Below are 24814 nucleotides of genomic sequence, written 5' to 3'. Positions count from 1 at the left end.
GGCGCACAGGAGCGGCCCTGTAGCAGTAAAACTGCTATAGGGTGGACCTGAAGTGGTTAAAAGAATGAGGCAGAACAAGTAACATGCAGGATAAGAAAAAGTGAGGCTCAACGAAGTACACATTAATACGTTTTACAATCTAATTACCAATACAAACGTGGGATGCAACAAAGGATGGCAGAGTCAGTGTACAGAATGTCAATTCCCTCCGTCTGAGAGATAAGAAAGGTGGTATGCGGTATTTAATATAACCAGGATGAGATGATGGAGGGCCCTCTGGGTAACAGATTCTGACCAAAGGAAATTTTCGCGATGGAATGGATACAGATCAGGCAAACAGATGTCTCAACAACACCAGGGCAGCAACTCCAAGAGGGAAGCAGGCTCTGGTACAAAGAAAACAAACAGAAGGTGCCTCTAAGTGCAGAAACAAAAGACTTTAATTGCCAAAGGATAAAAATGCACTTACTAGCATTCAATAAAACAAGGCTCATTATAGGATGTGGCAGGGAATCCAGTGGTAGGTAGTCCCAAGGATGGTCCAATGCTGGCCCTGGACGCTTCCTGCTAACGTCACATCTGGGTCCTGCGTTCCACACTGGTCCTGGCAGCACGGCCGTTCTTCCTGGTCCTCTCTTCTGCTGCCCCCCCACCTTTCTGAAGCAGATCAGTGTACTTAAGTACCTGTCTGCAGCCCATCAGAGTACCTGAGTACCTATCTGCAGCCCATGCCTCCTAGATTATGTGTTAGGGTGTTTGCTTTCCAAAATTGAGTCATTTTGGAAGGGGGTATGCATTGTCCTGGTCATTTGGGGGGTATCTGTACTGACCTGACATTTCAGGGCCTCAAGAAGTGAGATAGGCTGTCGGTACATCAGGTGTGATCAATTTTCAATGATTGGCACCATAGCCTGTAGAATCTACAACTTTCACGCAGACTAAATAATATCCACTAATTTGGGTTATTTTTACCAAAGATATGTAGCAGTATACATTTTGGCCCTAATTTATTAAAAATTTAACTTATTTGCAAAATTTTACAATAGAAACTAAAAGAAAATGTTTTTTTTTTTTTCAAAATTTTCGCTCTTTTTTGTTTTTTACTTATATCGTAAAACGCAAAAAAAAAAAAACAGTGGTGATTAAATACCATCAAAAGAAAGCTCTATTTGAAAAAAATTATAAAAAAATTTGATTGGGTACAGCTTGCATGACTGAGTAATTATCATTCACAGTGTGAGAGCGCTGATGGTCTGGGAAGGAGGTGAAAGTGTCCTGTATGGAAGTGGTTAACATTGGCTTCTATGGGAAATCTCGGTCAGCTTGACATGGCACTGCTCCCTGTCTTTAACATTGGTGTCCATGGGAAAAATTGGTCAGCTTGCATTGGCACTGCTCCCTGTCTAACATTGGCCTCAGAATCTTCAAGGTGCGTTTTGGCAAAGCTCAGTCATGACTGCATGTCACCTTCCTTGATGAGTGACTTTTTTCTTGCAACCCTCCCATACAAGCCAAATTTGTGGAGAATTTGTGATATTAGCCTCTCTGACCAGTTTCCTCCTGGCTCTTTCATCCAGTTTGGAGAGACGTCCTGATCCAGGGAGGGTCGGTGTTGTACCAAATACCTTCCACTTCTTAATAATAGACTTCACTGTGCTTCATTGATAAAGCCTTTGACATCTTTTGTATCCATCTCTTGACTTGTGCCTGTTCACAACTTTATCCCAGAGATTATCGAAAATGTTCCACAGCTGATCACAGTTATGTGACATTGAGAAGGTGATCAGCTACACCAGATTGAGTTTACAAGTCAAAGGAGGGGTGTGATCCTTTTTCCAACTCTGATTCCGTTTTTGAATTTGTTTCTCACATGTTGGTGTTATATCTTTTACTTGGATGTAGTAGTTGCACTGAGTAAATACAGCTGGATAAAACAAAAACTGTGTCTGTCTTCACTTCAAGCTGCAAAACAACAAAATGTGATTATTTGAAAAGGGGGGTGATTCTTTTCTATACCCACTGTATCGCATAGGCATTCCGTTTCCCTCCTTACCAAAGAGAGTATGGTTGAGTTGCACAGAATCATTCTGTAGTCTTAGCATCTTTTGGCACCTGGTGACAGAATCTGGGACCATACCTTCAGCATCTGGAAATTCGCAATACACTTGTGGTTTATACAACCATCACATCACACTTGGCTGTATGGAACATAACACCAGATGGCCACACAGGGTGTCATCTTCAAAGAATATCCACATACTGGTGGTCTGGTATGACACTGGGTTTGGGTGAGGTCATTGTGGTTTATATCATAAATGCAAGTCCAATCTGACTCAAGGAGAAAGTGACTATTCAGATCTAAGGGACCAGTGTGACACAGAAGCAGGTAGTCTGCTGCAGTAAATATCTGAATCTGGGGGTTCCATGTCACACTAATCAGGAACAATGGCTACTAGTGTGAATCTCCAGGATCTGGGGGATCAGAACGATACTGCCAACAGCTACCTATAGAATCATCTTCAAAGTCTTCATTTTTTTACATAGTTACATAGTTACATAGTAGGTGAGGTTGAATAAAGACAATAGTCCATCCAGTTCAACCTGTGTAGGTGTGTGTGGCTGTAATCATCTCACATACCCCTGAATGTTCTGATCCTTGAGATGTAAGTCTAAGAGTCTTTTGAAAGCCACCATACTACCCGCAGAAACCACCTCTTGTGGTAGAGAATTCCACAATCTTGTAGCCCTAACAGTAAAGAACCCCCCACGTTGCCTGAGGTTAAAACGCTTCTCCTCTAATCGCATTGTATGCCCCCGAGTCCTCATGCAATCCCTTCTAATGAACAGCTTTTTTTCTAAGCTGGGATCCCCATTAAGATATTTATAAATTGCTATCATGTCCCCCCTCAGACGTCTCTTCTCCAGGGAGAATAAATCGAGTGAATGTAGACGCTCTTCATAGTCAAGGTCCTCCAATCCCCTAATTAGTTTAGTTGCCCTTCTCTGGACTCTCTCCAGCTCCAACACATCCCTCCTGAGGACTGGTGACCAGAACTGGACAGAATACTCCAGATGCGGTCGGACCAGAGTTTTATAAAGTGGAAGGATTATAGTCTTATCTCTGGAATACATCCCTTTCTTTATGCATGCTAATATTCTGCTGGCTTTGGCAGCTGCCGCTTGACATTGCATGCTGTTGCCTAATCTATCATCAACCAAGACTCCCAGATCCTTCTCCATTTTTGATTCCCCCAAGGGTTCCCCTCCTAACGTGTATTGTGCTTTTATGTTTTTAGTCCCCAAGTGCAAAACCTTACACTTCTCCACGTTAAACTTCATTTGCCATGTCATTGCCCACTCTGTAATTTTGTCCAGGTCATTCTGTAGGATATCTGCTTCATGCTGTGCAGTTATTGCTCTGGCCAATTTTGTGTCATCTGCAAAAACTGATATCGAACTACTGATCCCGACCTCAATGTTGTTTATGAATAAATTGAACAAGGTTGGTCCCAGGACTGAGCCCTGGGGCACCCCGCTTACTACCTCAGACCAGTCTGAGTATGCGCTGTTTATTACCACTCTTTGGACACGCCCTTTAAGCCAATTCCGTATCCAAGAGCAAACCCTGCTGTCGATACCTGCAGATCTTATTTTATAAATTAAGCGCTTGTGGGGAACTGTATCAAACGCCTTAGCAAAATCCAAGTACACCACATCCACTGGTCTCCCCCTATCTAGCTCACAGCTCACCTCCTCGTAGAATGTTAATAGATTGGTTTGACAAGAACGCCCATTTGTAAACCCGTGCTGATTACTGCTGATGATGTTGTTGTCTTTAGCAAACTCTACGAGTTAACAGAGCTGTAAACGTCCTACCTCCTCAGGATACTAATCTAAACAGGGATTGTTCTGTATACAGTATGTAGGGGTTTAAACACTAGATAGCACTGTGCATTTGGATATGCCTAGTGGCCATCCTCCTTGAGGAAGGTGCTATACCTAGGTGTCGAAGACTGAATTTCAATGAATACTGGGAACAGGCACAACTTGGTTTCATTAATGCTAGTACCTATGCTCTCCCCACAATAGAAGGCTCACCTTGTTGGGTAAAACCTTTGTGATGAACTCAAATCAGTATCCGTAGGTGTGGTATTCCACACAATAAACATGAGACAGTTGTGGAACACACAGTTATCTCTGTGACAGGTCCTAGTTATCCAGGAAAGTAGTATGTAGGGGTCTAAACACTAGATAGCGCTGTGCATTTGGATATGCCTAGTGGCCATCCTCCTTGAGGAAGGTGCTATACCTAGGTGTCGAAGACTGAATCTCAATGAATACTGGGAACAGGCACTACTTGGTTTCAATAATACTAGTACCTATGCTCTCCCCACGATAGAAGGCTCACCTTTTGTTGGGTGAAACCTTTGTGATGAACTCAAATCAGTATCCGTAGGTGTGGTACTCCATCCAATAAACACAAGACAGTTGTGGAACACAGTGCTATCTCCGTGAGAGGTCCTAGTAATCCAAGAAAGTAGTATGTATGGGGTTTAAACACTAGATAGCGCTGTGCATTTGGATATGCCTAGTGGCCATCCTCCTTGAGGAAGCTGCTATACCTAGGCATCGAAGACTATAATCTCAATGAATACTGGGAACAGGCACTACTTGGTTTCATTAATGCTGGTACCTACTCTCTCCCCACGATAGAAGGCTCACCTTGTTGGGTAAAACCTTTTTGATGAACTCAAATCAGTATCCATAGGTGTGGTATTCCACACAATAAACATGAGACAGTTGTGGAACACACTGCTATCTCCGTGACAGGTCCTAGTAATCCAGGAAAGTACTATGTAGGGGTTTAAACACTAGATAGCGCTGTGCATTTGGATATGCCTAGTGGCCATCCTCCTTGAGGAAGGTGCTATACCTAGGTTTCAACGACTATATCTCAATGAATACTGGGAACAGGCACTACTTGGTTTCATTAATGCTGGTACCTACTCTCTCCCCACGATAGAAGGCTCACCTTGTTGGGTAAAACCTTTTTGATGAACTCAAATCAGTATCCATCCATAGGTGTGGTATTCCACACAATAAACATGAGACAGTTGTGGAACACACTGCTATCTCCGAGACAGGTCCTAGTTATCCAGGTAAGTAGTTCATGTAGGTAATGAGCTGTAGGCTACAGGTCCTACTCATCCAGGTAAGTAGCCCATGTAGGTAATGAGCTGTAGGTAACAGGTCCTAGTTATCCAGGTGGTAGCCCATGTAGGTAATGAGCTGTAGGTAACAGGTCCTAGTTATCCAGTTGGTAGCCCATGTAGGTAATGAGCTGTAGGTAACAGGTCCTAGTTATCCAGGTGGTAGCCCATGTAGGTAATGAGCTGTTATTTGTGTTACAGGATAAAAAATGCTAACAGAAGATAATTACACCTTCACTTTCAATGTCATTATAAAAACTTGATTCCGTATTTAATGATAGAGGATAAAATAATAAATCTTTTACCAAGATGTCAACTTTCAGTTCAAAAGCCCAGGCCTGGTATTTTATGGAGCAAGCTCCTGCCATGGAGGGTGAAGGCCTAATATTAACCCTCCCTGTATACCCAACACTAATCCTCTCCACTTAACTCTTCCTGTAACTCCAACCCTCCTGCAGAAAAGGATGCTCTCCTTTAAATTATTGACACTGTGGGCCCCAAAAATATCTGCTCTATTGTTCTCTGAATGTCCCCGACGTCAACTGTACAGTGGCCTTGAAATTGCGAAGTGATTCACTTGGTCCCACCTCCTATTACAAACTAGAGAATCCATCTTTTTTTGAATGTGGTGATGAGTAAATACCACCTTTTGTTCACAATATCTTCACTTGAAGAATACATGAATTTGCATTACTTTAAAAAACCAAAGCAATCAGAAGTACAAAGGTTTGCAAAATGATACACCTACCCTCAAACTCTATTATCAATTAAGCCTAACTCCGAGCGTGATGTCCTTCCCCTTGACCCACCTCCCCAGAGCACAGTTGCAGCATTTAAAGGAGATTTAAAGTCACAGCATAATTTTTAATTTTGTAACATCAGCATTGTAATAGTCTTACAAACAAGTTATAAATGACAATCCAATATAAGCTTACTTGAAAAACCTTTCATGTTGGGAGTGTTGTCTATCTGCTGGCCACCTCTACACAACTTTCTAGATTCCCTGCATGCTTTGCAGCTTCTCCTCTGCTGTTTACTTTCAGTTTCTAAAGAACTACATATCCCACAGTACCTTGCTGCCTGCGAGCAGTGATTCCTGTACTGACTCCACTTCCTGAAACTCCTCCTCTCAGCAACTCTGTAGTTCAGAAGGCAGGCTCTGTGAAACGCGTGACACAAGAGCACCTACCCACAGGGCATAGTGAATATGTGTCAAAGAATTCAAGGAAATAAATGTGTGGGGATCTTTACAAAGTATATTTACAAAACTTCAGATTTATAGGAGTAGGTTAGAAATAACAGAAATTCAATGTGGAATGAATATATCAATTTTGATATACATTAATGTAAATGAAATAAAAAATATATACTATTTTTCTAGAGATCTTTAATTAGGTGACGTCACAGATTTACTTATCCTCTTTTACCAACTTCCTAAATGTTGCAGAGAGCACTAGGATCTCTGCAGCATTCTCCTGTGAACCCAGGGTAGGGCCAGGGCCTTGACATCCTTAGCTTGTAGGAAGTAGATTGTAGGAAGTAGATATACTATTTTTCTAGAGATCTTTGATTAGATGACGTCACAGATTTACTTATCCTCTTTTACCAACTTCCTAAATGTTGCAGAGAGCACTAGGATCTCTGCAGCATTCTCCTGTGAGCCCAAGGTAGGGGCGGGGCCTTGACATCCTTAGCTTGTAGGAAGTAGATTGTAGGAAGTAGATATACTATTTTTCTAGAGATCTTTGATTAGATGACATCACAGATTTACTTATCCTCTTTTACCAACTTCCTAAATGTTGCAGAGAGCACTAGGATCTCTGCAGCATTCTCCTGTGAGCCCAAGGTATGGGCCTTGACATCCTTAGCTTGTAGGAAGTAGATTGAATGACACTGGTCATCATTCAACCCAAAAGAAGAACAGTCCTGGATCCTTGCACTGCCAAATTTGTGGGAGGGAAAGCACTGGAGAGGTTTGCAGAACACCGGAGCAGATTTTCTCTTTTTTATTTCCAACACTTACCAAGGATTAAAATGATAAATATTGAACACAAGTTGGATTTGAGCTTTAATACAAATTTACAGTACATGTGTAGAGAAGTTGTAAGACACATAATTTATTCAGTTTACTAAATAAAGTTTATTATGGTTTATATTTATATAGGCCCAACGTGTCACACATCCTTGTACATCAAAATCATAATGGGTGTCGTGTTGCAACTTCGTAATTCCTGATTTGCCAAGTAGAGGAAAAATGATTATGTTAGGGGAAGCAGTGACTGTTGGGATAGGGGGGGGGGGGGGGTGGCCATGTTGGGCACACTAGCCAACAGGTTAAACTCCACATTAATTACCATGGGTTCTGGAGTGGGATGTCCAACTAGCTCATATTTGGCATGGGTGTACATAAAACTCTTTATTAACCAAAGCAACCAAGGACAACATCCGCCAGTGATGAGCAAATCCATTTTCAAACTGTCGGACAATGCAAAGGAACACGTTCACAGTTATCTTCTGCTTACAATCTCTTTCGCTCTGATGCTGCTCTATTCGACTTCTGCTGTAGGGGTCTGAGCAGTCAATCACCAGAGCCAGCAGTGTCACACGTGGCAGGGAGAGACTTGAGGAGGAGGCTCATGGGATTGGCACTAGAAGAGGAGGCTCATGGGATTGGCACTAGAGATGTGCAGAGGTCAATAGGAAGGGCATGCATAGGGCACAGATAAGTGATTCTCGGTGGAAGTGACAAGAGTGGAAGACATCAATGGAAGGGCAGAGAGTTCAGAGGTCAGTACCATTAGCAGTCAAGCCAACATCATCCTCCATAATTGACTGTGATCAAGGAAAACATTGCCCTCTGGCTGCTTGAGTATCTACAAGTGTTTAACTACAACTTAAATTACTTATCAATAGATTTACAATATTTTATTAATGCAACGGTACGAGTAACCCCAAAAATCTAATTTGCTAACTTTTTGAACCTTGTTGTGTCAGTCATGTAGTATTCACTCCAAGACGGTATGTCTTGAGGCTCCCAAAAACACACTGTGGCCGTTCACTCAATTTTCCAATAGTCTACGCACATGGAAAGACCAGAGTGTAAGAAAAGAACGAGTGCTCTATCAGACTGGTTAAAAGTTTAGTTAGTACACCATTACTGTATGGAAATGTAAAAAGGAGGAGTCCAACTGTTCACTGAACTGTGCATAGAGATAGAGGGAAGACACCAGGAGAGAATTGTTAAGTGAAACTCTAGCCAACCATGAATACAGTTGACATATATACAGTACTATGCAAAAGTTTTAGGCAGGTGTGAAAAAAATGATGTAAAGTATTACTTTCAGAGATAGAAGTGTTAATAGTTTATTTTTATCAATTTACCAAATGGAAAGTAAATGAGGAGAAGAGAAATCCAAATTAACCAATATTTGTGTGACCACCCTTTGCCTTCAAAGCAGCATCAATTCTTCTAGGTATACTTGCACACGGTTTTTGAAGGAACTCGGCAGGTAGGTTATTCCAAACATCTAGGCAAACTAACCACAGATCTTCTGTGGATGTAGGCTGCCAACTCTTCTGTCTCTTTATGTAATCCCTTACAGACTCCATGATGTTGAGATCAGGGCTCTGTGGCAGCCAAACCATCACTTCCAAGACTTCTTTGTTTTTTACGCTGAATATACTTTCTAATAACATTGGCTGTATGTTTGGGGTGGTTGTCCTGCTGCAGAATAAATTTGGGGCCAATCACATGGCTCCCTGATGGTATGGCATGATGGATATGTATTTGCCTGTATTTCTTGGCATTGAGGACACCATTGATCCTGACCAAATCCATTTGCAGAAATGCAGCCCCACATTTGCAAGGAACCTCCACCACGCTTAACAGTTGCCTGCGGGCCACTCATAATTGTACTGCTCTCCAGGCCTTCAGAGAACAAACTCCCTCTTGCTACAGCCAAATATTTCACATTTTGACTCATCAGTCTTGAGCACCTGCTGCCATTTTTCTGCAAAATCAACTATGCATGAAAACATAGAGACTGTCCTATGTTTTTGTGCATTGGTGAGTCACTTACCCTTGTTTCCACGTCGGAGTTATGGGTATTTGGCCCCAGTTCATCCATGAAGACCACTTCTGGTCAGATTTTTCCAAACAGTAGATGGGTGTACCTGGCTCACCCTGGTTTCCATCAGTTCTGTTCTGACACCATTGCTGGAAATCTTCTGATGTCGAAGAGAAGTAAACATGATGTATCCTTCATCTGCTGCATTAAGTTTCCTTGGCCAACCACTGCCACTTTGGTCCTCAGTTTAAAGTTTCTCTGTTCTTCAAAAGAGCTTGAAACCCCAGTCTGCTTTGAAATCTTTGCCTCGGAGAGACCTTGCTGATGCAGTATACCTACCTTGTGTCTTGTTGCTGCGCTCTGTCTTACCATGGTATATGATCTGTGACATGAAAAGGTCTTTCACAACCTCACCTTAATAGGAGAGTTTGGATGCTCCTCACCCAGTTTTAAGTCTCCTACACCGCTATTTCTGTTTCAGGTAATGACTGGACTGTGATTCAACCTACATATGAAATTGATGATCATTAGCCCCTGCTTGGTATAATTGATTAATCATACACCCGACTCTAATCCTACAAAATCCCTGACTTTGTACAAAGTATGCAAGTGTAAGAATTGATGCTGGTTTGAAGCCAAAGGGTAGTCTCAACAAATATTGATTTCATTTAGATTTTTTTTTCTGTTTGCTCACCTAGCATTTTGTAAATGGATAAAAAAAATCAACAATTAAATCAATATTTTTGAAATCATTCTTACTTTACAGCATTTCTTAAACCTGCCTAAGACTTCTGCACAGTACTGCATATGTAAACTGTTTCACCTGCAAAAAGATATGTAATTCCACACATTCCCCACTGCACAGCCAGGCAGGTGATCCATCTTGTTCTTGACTAAGCAATTCATCTTCCTGGTTTAGGATTTTAGTTCCTGTGTAGCGTCTCTGCCTCCTCATTGGACAGCAAATCAGGATCATCACCTGCGTCCAGTGAGCTGACCTGGAAAGTACACTGAAAAAAATTATAAACGCAACACTTTTGTTTTTGCCCCCATTTTTCATGAGCTGAACTCAAAGATCTAAGACTTTTTCTATGTACACAAAAGACCTATTTCTCTCAAATATTGTTCAGAAATCTGTCTAAATCTGTGTTAGTGAGCACTTCTCCTTTGCCGAGATAATCCATCCACCTCACAGGTGTGGCATATCAGGATGCTGATTAGACAGCATGATTATTGCACAGGTGTGCCTTAGGCTGGCCATAATAAAAGGCCACTCTAAAATGTGCAGTTTTATCACACAGCACAATGCCACAGATGTCGCAGGTTTTGAGGGAGCGTGCAGTTGGCATGCTGACTGCAGGAATGTCCACCAGTGCTGTTGCCGTGAATTGAATGTTCATTTCTCTACCATAACCCATCTCCAAAGGTGTTTCAGAGAATTTGGCAGTACATCCAACCGGCCTCACATCCACAGACCACGTGTAACCACACCAGCTCAGGACCTCCACATCCAGCATCTTCACCTCCAAGATCATCTGAGACCAGCCACCCGGACAGCTGCTGCAACAATCGGTTTGCATAACCAAAGAATTTCTGCACAAACTGTCAGAAACCTCTCAGGGAAGCACCTCTGCATGTTCGTCGTCCTCATTGGAGTCTCGACCTGACTGCAGTTTGTCGTCCTAACCGACTTGAGTGGGCAAATGCTCACATTCTATGGCTTCTGGTACTTTGGAGAGGCGTTCTCTTCACGGATGAATCCCGGTTTTCTTAGATCTTTGAGTTCAGCTCATGAAAAATGGGGGCAAAAACAAGTGTTGTGTTTAAAATTTTGTTCAGTATAGTAAATCAGGATATAGCAAGTGACTATAATGAATATGGCAGAGATGTTGACATCACAGGAATGGCAGGTCTATATTAAAAATCCTGTAGCAGGTGAATCAGTAAATATTCATGTATTTTGAATTTGTATTTAAAGGATGCAATCATGATCGGTCAAAGCATAAAAAAGTATCCACCTCCTAGCAAAGCCCATGTATGCTGCATAGCAGGTTAGTGACCAGGTTTTCTTTGAAACGTGACTGCCAAGACATCGTCTTCAGCTTGGCATGTGCACCCAATAGCCTCAAAGGCTGTAATGGATTCCCAGAAATTAAAAATTACAATCCTTAAGACAGGACGCACACACCAAGCTTGATGCACTAAAAATCGGACCTGCGCCTTTTCAATGGTTGTCATGCTGCCGGCTACAAGAATATAGCTCAGACTGTCTCACTGGCAATTGAAGAATAATAACTTTTCTTTATACTTAGATATGATCAGAGGCGCATTTTACGCCAACGGAGTGCTACTATCGCTAGAGGTAGGTATTGACAAAAAATAAAAAACGAAAAAACAGAAGGCCGTATCTGTCTGAGCTAATGGCGCACCACATCTACCGGGAAACCTCCTCCCGTCGGATGTGTTCCATGTCTATTGGAGCAAGTCCATCTGTTATCTTTCCGTCCCAAAGCTATTATAAATTAAGTATTGCTTCTCTGCTGCATGCATTTTCTGGTGCTGAGCGAGATGCGATTTCTGCGCAAAGCATTTTCCACACTCCGGACAGGAGACCGGCATCACGCCCCGATGCTTCCTTATGTGATAGAAGTGGGACGACCGCCATTGGAAACACTTCCCGCACTCGGAGCACCGATACTTCTTTTCGCCAGTGTGCATGCGCTGGTGCTCGACGAGGACTGATTTCCGCAGAAAACACTTCCCGCATTCGGAGCAGGAGAAGAGTTTTTCCTTGGAGTGCAACCTCTGGTGTCTAAGCAGGTTTGACTTCTTAGAAAATGCCTTCCTGCATAGGGGGCATGCGTGCGGCTTTGATTGAGAGTGGTTTTTCTGGTGCTTCAGGAGGTTGGACTCCTCGAAGAAAGATTTTCCACACTGCAAACATGAAAACTCCTTCTTGACGGTGAGCAGTTTGTCCTGGCTCAAGGGAGTTTGTTTTGGGTTAATGTCATCATCGTATGGATAAACTGGACACCGATCTTCTACTTTGTATGTCCTCTGAGGTGGCATTGGGTTTGCTCCTTCACTTAGGTACGTCCTCTGAGCTAGCAATGGGTTTGCGTCCTCTCTGAGAGGTCGGTGTCCCTCTACTTTGTACGTCCTTTGGTGTGACACCAGGTTTGCTCCCTCATTGAAATATGTCCTCTGAGCTAGCAATGGGTTTGCATCCTCATTGAGGGGTTGGTGTCCCTCTACTTTGTACGTCCTCTGGTGTGGCGCTGGGTTTGCTCCCTCACTGAAGTACATCCTATGATGTGGCACCGGGTTAGCTCCCTCACTGAGGTACATCCTCTGAGGTGGCAATGGATTTGCTTCCTCACTGAAGGGTCGGTGTCCCTCTACTTTGTATGTCCTCTGGGGTGGCACCAGTTTTGCTCCCTCACTGAGGTTAACCCTCTGAGGTGGCAACAACTTTGCTTCCTCCCTGAGGGGTCGGTTTCCTTCTACTTTGTTCGCTCTCTGGCGTGGCACTAGATTTGACCCCTCTCTGGGATACGTCCTCTGGGGCGACACGCGGTTTGACCCTTCACTGAGCAGCTTGTCACGCTCAAGTGTTTCATCCCCTATATGGGCTGTATAATGATTGTATGTCCTCTGTGAGGCCACCGGGTTTACTCCGTCAGTAAGGTATGTCCTCTTTGGTGGCCCTGGTGCTCCCTCATTGAGCGGTTCAGCACGCGCAGGGCTATGGTGTTGCTCATTCCCTAGAAGGACTGAGGTAGTCGGATCTGGTATAGCAGTGAAAGAGCCAACATGGGCAACTGGAACAGATGACAGATATAAACATGGAAGGACAGGATTGGGCTTAGGTAAAATGGGGACAACTCTCTGAGGATCTGCTGCGATGTTACCACCTCGCCGTCTACCTCTATTATTTCTGTTGTATCGTCCATCTGAAACAAACACAAGAGAAGGATGGATTAAATATTAAACTTTTTTTTTTCATGCATAGCTTCAAAAAATAAAGCCCAACTGGAGCCAAGAATGATTTTGTCAGTTTTTAGTTGTCCGAAACAAAAAGAGTGAAACAGGTTCCTTCGCTAGCTGCTTTGGCATGTTTGCACATGTGGATTAGCCAGCTAAAAACTCTACTCCTCCCCTTCAGTGTAAATCACATTTCCAAAGCTAAGTCCAGCTGTGAATATACCTACCTTTGTGTCTTCTCTGATGGTAAAACAATGTCGATCTCCATTGGAAACACTTCCCGCACTCAGTACACGAATAGGTTTTCTCCCCTTTGTGCATGCGCTGATGTTCCACAAAGCTGGACTTTCGCAAGAAACACTTCCCGCACTCCGAGCACGAGTACGACTTCCCGTCTGTGTGCATCCTCTGGTGTCTGGCCAGGTTTGCTTTCTTACCAAAGGTTTTCCCGCACTCGGAGCAGGAGTATGGCTTCTCCTCGGAGTGGGCCCCCTGGTGTGACAGTTCAACAGTGTCCGGAAAATGTCCGCCAGAATCTGAACACGAAAGCATTTCACATGTGTGATCTGTATGATGGGCGACCAATTGGGAATGACCAGGGAAGCCCCCCCTATTAGTGGAGGGATCAGACAGCAGGTGTGTACCATGAAGAAGTGGATGGAGATTTGGAGCAATGGGACTAGCTGTGGTATTATTATCTTCTACTTCATCTCCAGGGATAATGAGTAGCCCTTCTGTATCGTAACTTTTGTATCGTCCATCTAAAAGAGGTAAGAGATGGAGAGGAATGAAGGTAAAAGCAGAAGCAAAGGGTCCAGAATAAAGACCCCGTTATGTCAACAACTCATAAGTGTGCAATTATCACTCATCCCGTATAACATTATATCTACGTGTAGCCATCATTTGGGAGATTCAGCCTCCAGCTCAGCAAGATAAAACTCCCACTACACCCAATGGTCCTCTTCCTATCCCTAGTACACCCACCTCATTTCCCAGTATTCATAGCAGCAGTGAGATGACCCCTCGTGTACACAGGAATATCCTTCATTATTCCTAGAATATAACATTTGAGAAGGTCACTGGAGGCTTCCAGCACCCATTTAATTTTACACTTTTAGTAAGAATACCTTTATCTGCCTCACTGTTCAATTCCTCCCCTTCCCAACTCTCCTGTGTTATCCCAGTTAACACTTCTTTGGTCAAAGGTTTTAAATGGTAGGGAAGTCATAGCATTCTTTCCCACCATGTTTCCCAAATACTGGGTTCACTGTCATACCCGTCACACTCTTCGCCTGCACATACTGCCTCGTCTCATACCCTCCTAAACATACTGCCCACCATCTTACCCTCTGCACTTCTCTACTAACATACTGCTCACCGTCATACCCTCTGCACTTCTCTACTAACATACTGCTCACCGTCATACCCTCTGCACTTCTCTACTAACATACTGCTCACCGTCATACCCTCTGCACTTCTCTACTAACATACTGCTCACCGTCATACCCTCTGCACTTCTCTACTAACATACTGCCCACCATCATACCCTCCACATACTTCTCTTGTACACACTGCCCACTGTCATACCCTCCACACACTTCTCCTGTACATACTGCCCACCGTCATACCCTCCACATACTCCTCCCCTGTACATACTGCCCACCGTCATATCCTCCACATAAGCCTCTCCTGTACATACTGCCCACTGTCATACCCTCCACATACTCCTATCCTGTACATACTGCCCACTGTCATACCCTCCACATACTCCATACTGCCCACCGTCATACCCTCCACATACTCCTCCCCTGTACATACTGCCCACTGTCATACCCTCCACATACTCCATACTGCCCACCGTCATACCCTCCACATACTCCTCCCCTGTACATACTGCCCACCGTCATACCCTCCACATAAGCCTCTTGTGTACATACTGCCCACTGTCATACCCTCCACATACTCCTATCCTGTACATACTGCCCACTGTCATACCCTCCACGTACTCCATAATGCCCACCGGCATACCCTCCACATACTCCTCTCCTGTACATACTGCCCACCATTATACCCTCCACACACTTCTCCTGTACATACTGCCTACTGTCATACCCTCCCCACTCCTCTCCTGTACATACTGCCCACCATTATACCCTCCACACTCCTCTCCTGTACATACTGCCCACCGTCATACCCTCCACACTCCTCTCCTGTACATACTGCCTACTGTCATACCTTCCACACTCCTCTCCTGTAAATACCGCCCACAGTCATACCCTCCAAACCCCTCTCCTGTACATACTTACCCACAGTCATACCCTCCACACCCCTCTCCTGTACATACTGCCCCCTTTTATACCTTCCAAATACTCCCTTCTTGTACACACTGCCAACCGTCATAAACTCCATATTCTCCTCTCCTGTACATACTGCCCAGTCATACCCTCCACGCTCCTCTCCTGTACATACTGCCCGATGTCATATCCTCCAAATACTCCTCTCCTGTATACACTGCCCATAGTCATACCCTCCACATACTCCTCTCCTGTATACACTGCCCATAGTCATACCCTCCACACTCCTCTCCTGTACATACTGCCCATCGTCATACCCTCCACATACTCCTCTCCTGTACATACTGCCCACCGTCATACCCTCCACACATCTCATGTACATACTGCCCATTGTCATACCCTCCACACTCCTCTCCTGTACATACTGCCCACTGTCATACCCTCCACAATCCTCTACTGTATATACTGCCAAACATCAAACCCTCCACATACTCATCTCCTGTACATACTGCCCGTCGCCATACCTTCTACATACTCCTCATCTGTATATACTGCCCACCGTCATACCCTTTACACTCCTCTCCTTTACATACTGCCCATTGTCATACCCTCCACATACTTCTCTCCTGTACATATTGCCCAACTTCCTACCCTCCACACACCTCTCCTGTACATACTGCCCATCATCATACCCTCCATATACTCCTCTCCTGTACGTACTGCCCATCATCATACCCTCCATATACTCCTCTCCTGTACGTACTGCCCATCATCATACCCTCCATATACTCCTCTCCTGTACATACTGCCCATCCTCATACCCTCCATATACTCCTCTCCTGTACATACTGCCTATCGTCATACCGTCCACACTCCTCTCCTGCATATACTGCTCACTGTCATACCCTCCACACACTCCTCTCCTGTACATACTGCCCACCATCATACCCTCCACACACTCCTCTCCTGTACATACTGCCCACTGTCATACCCTTCACACACATCTCCTGTAGATACTGCCCACTGTCATATCCTCCACTTTACATACTGCCCATTGTCATATCATCCACACTCCTCTCCTGTACATACTGCCCATCGTCATACCCTCCACATACTCCTCTCCTGCATATACTGCTGACTGTCATATGCTCCACACTCCTTACCTGCACATACTGCACACCGTCATGCCCTCTACACTCCACTCTGTTAATACTGCTGACTGTCATACACTCTTCTGTACATACTTTCCACCGTCATAACCTCCACACTCCTCTCCTGTACATACTGCCCACCATCATACCCTCCACATACCTCTCCTGCACATACTGCCCACTGTCATATCCTCCACACTCCTCTCCTGCACATACTGCTAGCTGTCATACCCGCCACTCTCATCTCTGGAACATACTGTCCATCGGCATACCCTCCACATACTCCTCCCCTTTACATACTGTCGATGTTCATACCCTCCATATACTCCTCTCCTGTACATACTGTGCATAGTCATACCCTCAACAGACTCCTCTCCTGTATATACTGCCCACCATCATACCCTCCACACTCCTCTCCTGTACATACTGCCCGATGTCATACCCTCCACATACCTCTCCTACACATACTGCTAGCTGTCATACCCGCCACTCTCCTCTTCGGAACATACTGTCCATCGGCATACCCTCCACATACTCCTCTCCTTTACATACGGTCGATGTTCATACCCTCCATATATTCCTCTACTGTACATACTGCCCATCGTCATACCCTCCATATACTCCTCTCCTGTACATACTGCCCATCGTCATACCATCCACACTCCTCCACTGCATATACTGCTCACTGTCATACCTTCCACACACACCTCTCCTGTACCATACTGCCTACCGTCATACCCTCCACATACTCCTCCCCTGTACCTTCTGCCCACTGTCATACCCTTCACACACCTCTTCTGTACTTACTGCCCATCACCATACCATTCACACTCCTCTCCTGCATATACTGCTCACTGTCATATGCTCTGAACTCCTTCCCTGTTAACACTGCCCACTGTCATACCCTCTACATTCCTCCTCTGGACATACTGCCCACCATCATACCCTCCACATATTCCTCTCCTGTACATGTTGCCAGTCATCATATGGCCCACCATCACACCCTCTACACTTCTTTCCTGTACATTCTGTAAAGGACCCACTTTTGCTAGCTAAACTATATTGAGCACGTACTATAAACTATTCTAAAAAAAAATCAGGTCATTTGATTCAGCCATTCTGTAGCTTATTCTGAACGATGCAACTAAGACACAGGAATGGCTGTAGAGACTTTGGTTGGCAACATGGTATGTAGTTACATGACACACAGAGGAACTATGATGCGAATCAACCTTTGTGAGCTGAGGAGGAGTCAGAGAGGTGCTGATGTTACTAGCAGGTTCCTTTCTTCAATGCACACTCTGAGCCATGGTGGCATAAGAAATAGTAGAGTCTTTGACATACCATTACAGCGGCACCCCGCTACATCTCATAGCAACTGTTATCACATGCTAAATTTCAGTTATGATCCTTATATATCAGGAACGGAGGAATAATAGAAAAGATGAGGCATGTTGACTGAGGTGAGGAATTTCTATGGAGGAATTTATTGACTTCTGTTCTGGATTTAGTGTTTATTACTCACCTAAAGTGATCTCTGAAGGAAGTTCCTCCCCATCTTCACCCATCATATACGACTCTTCTGTTTCCAAACCTTCAACTTTAACAAGAACCAGGTTTTCACCCTGGTTGAGGCATAAACAACTCTTAAACCTATTGGATTAAGGAAAATGATAACTATGAAATGCACATTTACTGTAATAAATAAAATCGCACTTACTTGATAATCATAATCGATATCCTGGCAAAGGTCTACAGAATCCTCTGTGATCTTCTTGTGTTCCTGTGTGGAGTCCTGGGAATACAGAGGACGGGGACATCTCTCTGGGGTATTTCTATTACTGGATCCATCTGTAGGAAACACACACACTGACTGAATACATTGTTTCTATGTCTTTATATCAGAGGATGTGTATCTAGGGGGATCCTCAATACAAGAAATTAATGTCTCCTGTTACCCGGTGATGTGAGGGGCGGCCGCTTCTCCATCATGACGTCAGTGTAGAGGTCCTTGTGTCCTTCTATATACTCCCACTCCTCCATGGAGAAATAGACAGTGACATCCTGACACCTTATAGGAACCTGACACACACAATGATACAGTCACCATCCAGACACATCCCTTGTCTGTTACTGGATAATGTCCCAGAATTCCCGGCACCGCTCACCTCTCCTGTCAGCAGCTCAATGATCTTCTGGGTGACTTCTAGGATCTTCTTGTCGTTCTCTTTCTCGGGTGTTGGAGAGTGAGGCGATGGCTCCTTGATACTTCTCTGGTTCTTGCTCCATCTCACTAACGTTTGGGGACAGTTGCTGGCTGTCATATGTTGTTTTATCCCTTTCTTTACTGGTTCGTAATCCTGCAGGGTAAGAAATGCAACAAATTTGATAGCAGAAATGGAACGCCTCATAAGCACTGCATACAATTCCCCCACAAAACATTTTTTTTATTTTGACAGGTACTTTTGTGGAGGGATCTGGGGGTCTAAAAGACCCCAAACCCCTCCTCTGCACTTAAAAGCATTCAAAACCCCAAGTTTGGCTGTTTTGAATGCTGTCATTTTTTTTAATCTGGCGCCAGACAGTACCCAGAAGTGATGTTACTCATGACATCACTTCCGGGTTTTTGCATAGAAACTCGATCAGAGCCGAATGCTTTGATCGGGTCTTCGGCGGCCGGTGGGACAGGAGACCCGGGCGAGCCGCGGAAGGTGGGGGGGAGAGACGTCCCCTCCCGCTCCTTGTAATGACAGCCGATCGGCTTCTCAGCCGCATCGGTTGTCATTACAAGACAGGCGACCATTGGCTATGGACGCCAGTACCGGGGTGATGCCTCTAGCTGCACCCATCACTCCGGTACAAGCACTTTCCCGAAATATCGGCAATATCAGTAACCTCTGGGGCCGATTCCGATATATCGGAAAAAGTGCATATCAGCCCTGTAGCAGTAAAACTTTTTTTTTTTTTCACAATTTTTACATTTTTTTTAAATACTCTCATCAGAATAGTTTAGTGTCACCATAGTAACATTGTACTGCTCTGGGGGGTGATCAGGGATTTTTTTTTTTTACACTGTGCTTGCTTGTTACAATGAAGATCACTGTAACAGAAATCGTTTGAACTGTCATGAATGGCTTTCATCATGACTCATTGATTTCTATTGTTATGGGCCCATGGCTATCACATGGTACACAGTGCTGTGATTGGCCCAGGTACCAAGTGATCACTGGTGACCATTGACAGATCACACGCAGTAGTAAACAATGATGTCATGAATGGATTCCATTTTTACTAGGTGTCATGTGATACCGTGCACCGTAATCTGCTGTGCATGAGCAGGACGACATAAGGGTATGTTGCTGTGGCTGCTCAACCTGCCAACCAGCAATAAAATTACTGTTGGCAAATGGTTAATAGAGATAAGAGCGATGTCATGTGACCTCCCAGAATCCTTCTCACCTCTCCGGTCAGCAGGTAGATGATCTCCAGGGTGAGGTGTAATATCCTTTCAGTCATGTAACTCCGCTCCATCTCCATCTTGCAACAATTGGACTGATACGGGGCCCTTTTTTCATATAATTGGCTTCAGTTTGACCTGAAAAAAAAAAAAAAATACAATTTAAAATATCTGATAAGAAGAGAATTACGAACATCATTGTACTTCGGGGATCTTTGGCAACAGAAGAGGAGGGATACAACTTAAATGGTATTATCGTAAGAGATTGAGGAGGGATACAACTTAAGTGGTATTACCGTAAGAGATTGAGCCAGTTTTCTTAAAGCATGTCCTGTACCTCCATCGTCTTATCATCTGTCTTCACAGGAGCCCCTGATCTTTATCCTTAACTTCCTTCCACTACCTCCATATCCACAATACAAGACTGTATTTTATTTTAGATTCAGGAAAGATGAGGGAAGGGTCAGAATCCTGGCCAGGTTTCTTTCTGCGGTCTGTATCCCCACTAGGGATATTTCACTTTACTTCCTGGCAAGGAGACACAACAGAAGTAAAAGGAAATCTCTCCAAATTGAGAGTAAAAAACGACTCAGTTCAAACCGCAACAAGTGTCCGTCAGTGTTATAGTCAGTGTTAGGCTGTAATTCTACTTTAACCGGTTCCGGACCACCCACTGCCAATATACTGCGGCAGGGCAGCCCTTCTGCGCGAAACGACATAGACCTACGTCAGTTGCGCGCATGCAGCTAGGGGGCGAGCGCGCCCCGCGGCAGCGCTCCCGCCCCCACTTGGCAGCCGGGACTTCGATGCACGTGGCAGGCTGCTCTGATTGCCACCTGCCACCCGCAATCGCTCCCCGCTGAGAGTGAAGAACAGTCAGCTATTGCAAACCTGCGTCACTGACTCCTGATGACTAAGCGCCCTAGTAGAGTGCACCTTGACAGGGAAAGGAGGAACCTGACCCCTGATGGAATAGGCCTGAACCACTGTCTGTCTGATCCATCTGGAAATGGTCGCAGAGGAAGCAGACAACCTTTTTCGAGGTCCATTGGTGAGCACAAATTGAGAGTCTTACTTCCTGAAAGACTCCGTAGCTGCCCGGTACACCCTGATTGCCCGGACCACATCCAAGGCATGCAAGTCAATTTCCATCAGATGTTTAGGCCTGGGACACTGGGAAGGCAACACAATGTCTTCATTCAAATGAAAATCAGAGACAACCTTTGGAAGGAACGACGGACAGAGGCGAAGAAAGGTAAGGTGAACGACAGGATAATACCACCAGTTCCGACACCCTGCGTGCAGAATTAATAGCCACCTTCTGAGACAACGTAAGCAGGGGAATCTCCCAAATATTTTCAAAAGGAGGCTTCTGCAGAGCTGAAAGCACCAAATTAAGATCCCAAGGCCGCAACGGAGTCGCACTGGAGAAATCAAATGTTGGACACCCTGAAGAAAGGCACACACCAGGGAGTATGTCACCAAAGGTTGTTGGAAGAAGACCGCCAAAGCCGACACCTGGCCCTTGATGGTACTCAAGGCCAATTTCTGTTCAACCCCCCATTGAAGGAAGGTTAAGATCCGAGCCACCGAGAAGGAGCGAGGAGGAATCCCAAGAGACTCGCACCACATCTTCTACGTACGATGGTAGATCTTCCTAGAAGTAGATTTCCTAGCTTTCAACAGGGTAGGAATTACTGACTCAGATAAACCCCTATCCTTCAGTAACTGGCATTCAACAGCCAAGCCGCCAAAGCCAGCGACTGTTAAGCAGAATGGAAGATCGGCCCTTGGGACAGAAGATCCTCCCTGAGAGGAAGCTTCCAAGGAACGTCGCACCAGATCGACATACTAAGTCCGACTGGAACCCCTTCTGCCTCTATCCTGCGTAGAAGTCTGGGCAGAAGCTTGAGAGGAGGGAAGGCGTAAATCAGCCGAAATTGACCCCACGGGGCTAACAGCGTGAGAGGATCCCTTGACCGAGCCACAGCTGATTAAACACCTTGGTTCGCGCAGCCGAGCCAGCTGTGCGGCAGGCGGGTGGTCAGCAAGTGGTTAACGGGGGGAGTTCTGTGGCAGGCACAGAGATTGCAGAAACTGCTGATCTGTCCCTGCCTGTCACTGAGAAGACCCGCCTGCTTTGTTTACATAAGCAGGCGGGTCTTCTCTCTGTTTACCGGACGATCGTGGGAGGAAGTCTCTCCTCCCGCTGCCCGATTCCCACACAGCGGGAGCGCGCCACGGAAACTGGACCCAGGGGAGCCGCACTGCCGCAGTAATATTACTGTGGGCAGTCAGCAAGCGGTTAATGACCAGGCCATTTTTTGCGATTCGGCACTGCGTTATTTTAACTGACAATTGCGCGGTCGTGCGACTCTGTACCCAAATAAAATTGATGTCCTTTTTTTTCCCCCACAAATAGAGATTCCTTTTGGTGGTATTTGATCAACTACGCAATTTATTTATTTTTTTGCGCTATAAACAAAAAAAAAGAGCGACAATTCTGAAAAACAAAAAACAAACAAACAAAAATAAAAACGATATTGTTCACTTTCTGCTATATTAGGCCCCGTTCACATAGCAGCGACGCTACTTCCCGGGGCGACCTCCGAGGTCGCGGCGCGCTGCTCGCCCCGCGACCTCGGAGCGGCCGGCACGGACTTCATAACATTGAAGTCTATGACGGTCGCTCCGGGTCGCCCCAAAGAAGCTCCGGACCCTTTTTCTAAGTCGGAGCGACTTGTGTCGCTCCTATTAGAACGGGTCCGCAGCTTCCCTATGGAAGGCGACCTGTGAGGCGACCAGGTCGCCTCACAGGTCGCCCCAGTGTGAACGGGGACTAATATTCCCCCCCTCCCCCCCCCAAAAAAATGTAAAAAACTAATTCTTTCAACATTTTAGGCCAATTTGTATTCTGCTGCATATTTTTGGTAAAAAAAAAAAAAGGGCAATAAGCGTATTTTGATTTGATTGGTTTGCGCAAAAGTTATCGCGTCTACTAACTACGGGAAAGATTTATGTCATTTTTTTTTTTTTTACTAGTAATGGCAGCGATCAGCGATTTTTAGCGGGACTGCGACATTGCGGCGGACAGATCGGACCCCTAACTGACATTTTTTACACTTTTTGGGGGACCAGTGACATCACTACAGTAATCAGTGCTAAAAATATGCACTGTTACTGTAATAATGACACTGGCAGGGAAGGGGTTAACCCAGGGGCGATCAAAGGGTTAAATGCGTCCCTAGGGGGTGCTTTCTAACTGTATGGGGAGGGACTTGTGGAATCAACACAGAGACCTGTGCTCCTAAATAGAAGGATCACAGGGGCTCTGTGATCATTCCAGAGAGAACGGTCGGCCGTGTTTACAACGGCCGACCGTCCTTCTCTCTCAGCGGGGAGCGATCGCGGGTGCCTGGCAGCAATCATGGCCGCCGGCCCCGTGGATCGGCTTCCCTGCTGCCTAATGGGGGGGCGCGGGCCCCCAGGAGCGCTGCTGCGAAAAAGCCGTAGAGGTACAAAGGTTAACGCAGCCTGCCGCAGTATATCTGCGGCGGGCAGTCGGCAAGTGGTTAACGCATTCTCATTTGCCCACAAGGCTCCAAGGTTTAGTAAATGAGGCCTTTGGTTGCTCATAGCAACTAGTGAGCAAAGGAGACAATGTGAATGGCTGTAATGGGTAACAGCTACAGTGCCAGTGAAGTGGAGTAACCCACTTCTGTTCCTCTCTGAGCACCATTTCCTCCTCCTCCTCCTTCACCTTTGAAACGTTTAATAACACTTCCCATTCTCCTCATCACTCCAACACTCACCTGCAACAGTAAATCAACCCGACCGGAAGTCTCAAACCTCCTCTCTATCCGACTTCCGGTCTGATCGGCCCTGTCACTTCCGGGAGGGAAAGAGAGATGAGTCTCTGGGCGGTAGGTGGAGGAGAGCGAGCGCCGACCTGCGCCCTCTGCTGGCGGCCCGTAGTTTTGCGTGGTTTAGCTCCCTCGGGCTTCCGTAGTTAGCGAGAAGAGCGGCGGCCATTTTGTTGTAGCACCTATTATGCAGACATAAGAGAACTAGATTTTTTTTACCAAGATTCTTTTATAGTTTTTTACACCTGGGGCAATCCCAGCATCTAAGGTTCTATCATAAATAGAAAAATTCTTCTTAATACCATCACGCCATTTCCCAGGCGTGCATTGTTTACCGCCTTTGGGAAAATGGCGATGCGGGAAACATGTGCCATGGCAAGTTTTGGTTATGAATTTCTTTGTCCGATCCCTGTATACCAACTTTACCACTTCAGCCCCGGAAGGTTTACCCCCCTTCATGATCGGGCTATTTTTTGCTTTCACTGACAATTACGCGGACGTGCGACGCTGTACCCAAATAAAATTGATGCCCTTTTTTTTCCCCCCACAAATAGAGCTTTCTGTGGGTGGTATTTAATCACCGCTGCAGTTTTTATTTTTTTTTTGCGCTATAAACAAAAAAAAAAAAAAAACGACAATTAAAAAAAAAATATATATATTTTTACTTTCTGCTATAAAACACATCCAATAAAAAAAGGAAGAAAAATCGAATTTCTTCATCAATTTAGGCCAATATGTATTCTGCTACAAGTTTTTGGTTTAAAAAAAATCCCACTAAGAAAGTAGTT

The 24814-nt window shown here is 45.0% G+C and overlaps 1 protein-coding gene and 1 pseudogene across 2 annotated transcripts in view; both read right to left on the bottom strand.

Annotated features, from left to right (window-relative positions):
* The window catches only part of LOC309564361 (uncharacterized protein), a 1000117-nt gene that overhangs the window by 30390 nt on the left and 944913 nt on the right, over positions 1–24814 (bottom strand). Inside the window, exons 24-28 of the mRNA XM_082268988.1 lie at positions 18427–18501; positions 18232–18331; positions 13906–14022; positions 13489–13797; positions 11950–13230 (exon numbers count right to left, since the gene is read on the bottom strand). Coding sequence (XP_082125114.1) covers positions 11950–13230; positions 13489–13797; positions 13906–14022; positions 18232–18331; positions 18427–18501 — 1882 coding nt within the window. The remainder of the gene's footprint in view (positions 1–11949; positions 13231–13488; positions 13798–13905; positions 14023–18231; positions 18332–18426; positions 18502–24814) is intronic.
* On the bottom strand, positions 18447–24024 carry LOC309562907 (gastrula zinc finger protein XlCGF48.2-like; annotated as a pseudogene). The gene is made up of 4 exons (XR_014226217.1): positions 23976–24024; positions 20166–20301; positions 18665–19066; positions 18447–18557 (listed from the first exon to the last, which is right to left on the bottom strand). The product of XR_014226217.1 is annotated as a gastrula zinc finger protein XlCGF48.2-like (transcript).

The sequence above is a fragment of the Pelophylax lessonae genome (assembly GCF_965119305.1).
Source record: "Pelophylax lessonae genome assembly, chromosome: 9".
NCBI classification, from domain to species: Eukaryota; Metazoa; Chordata; class Amphibia; order Anura; family Ranidae; genus Pelophylax; species Pelophylax lessonae.
The sequence above is the reverse complement of the archived record's forward strand: the minus strand, read 5'-3'. Positions and strand labels throughout refer to the sequence as shown.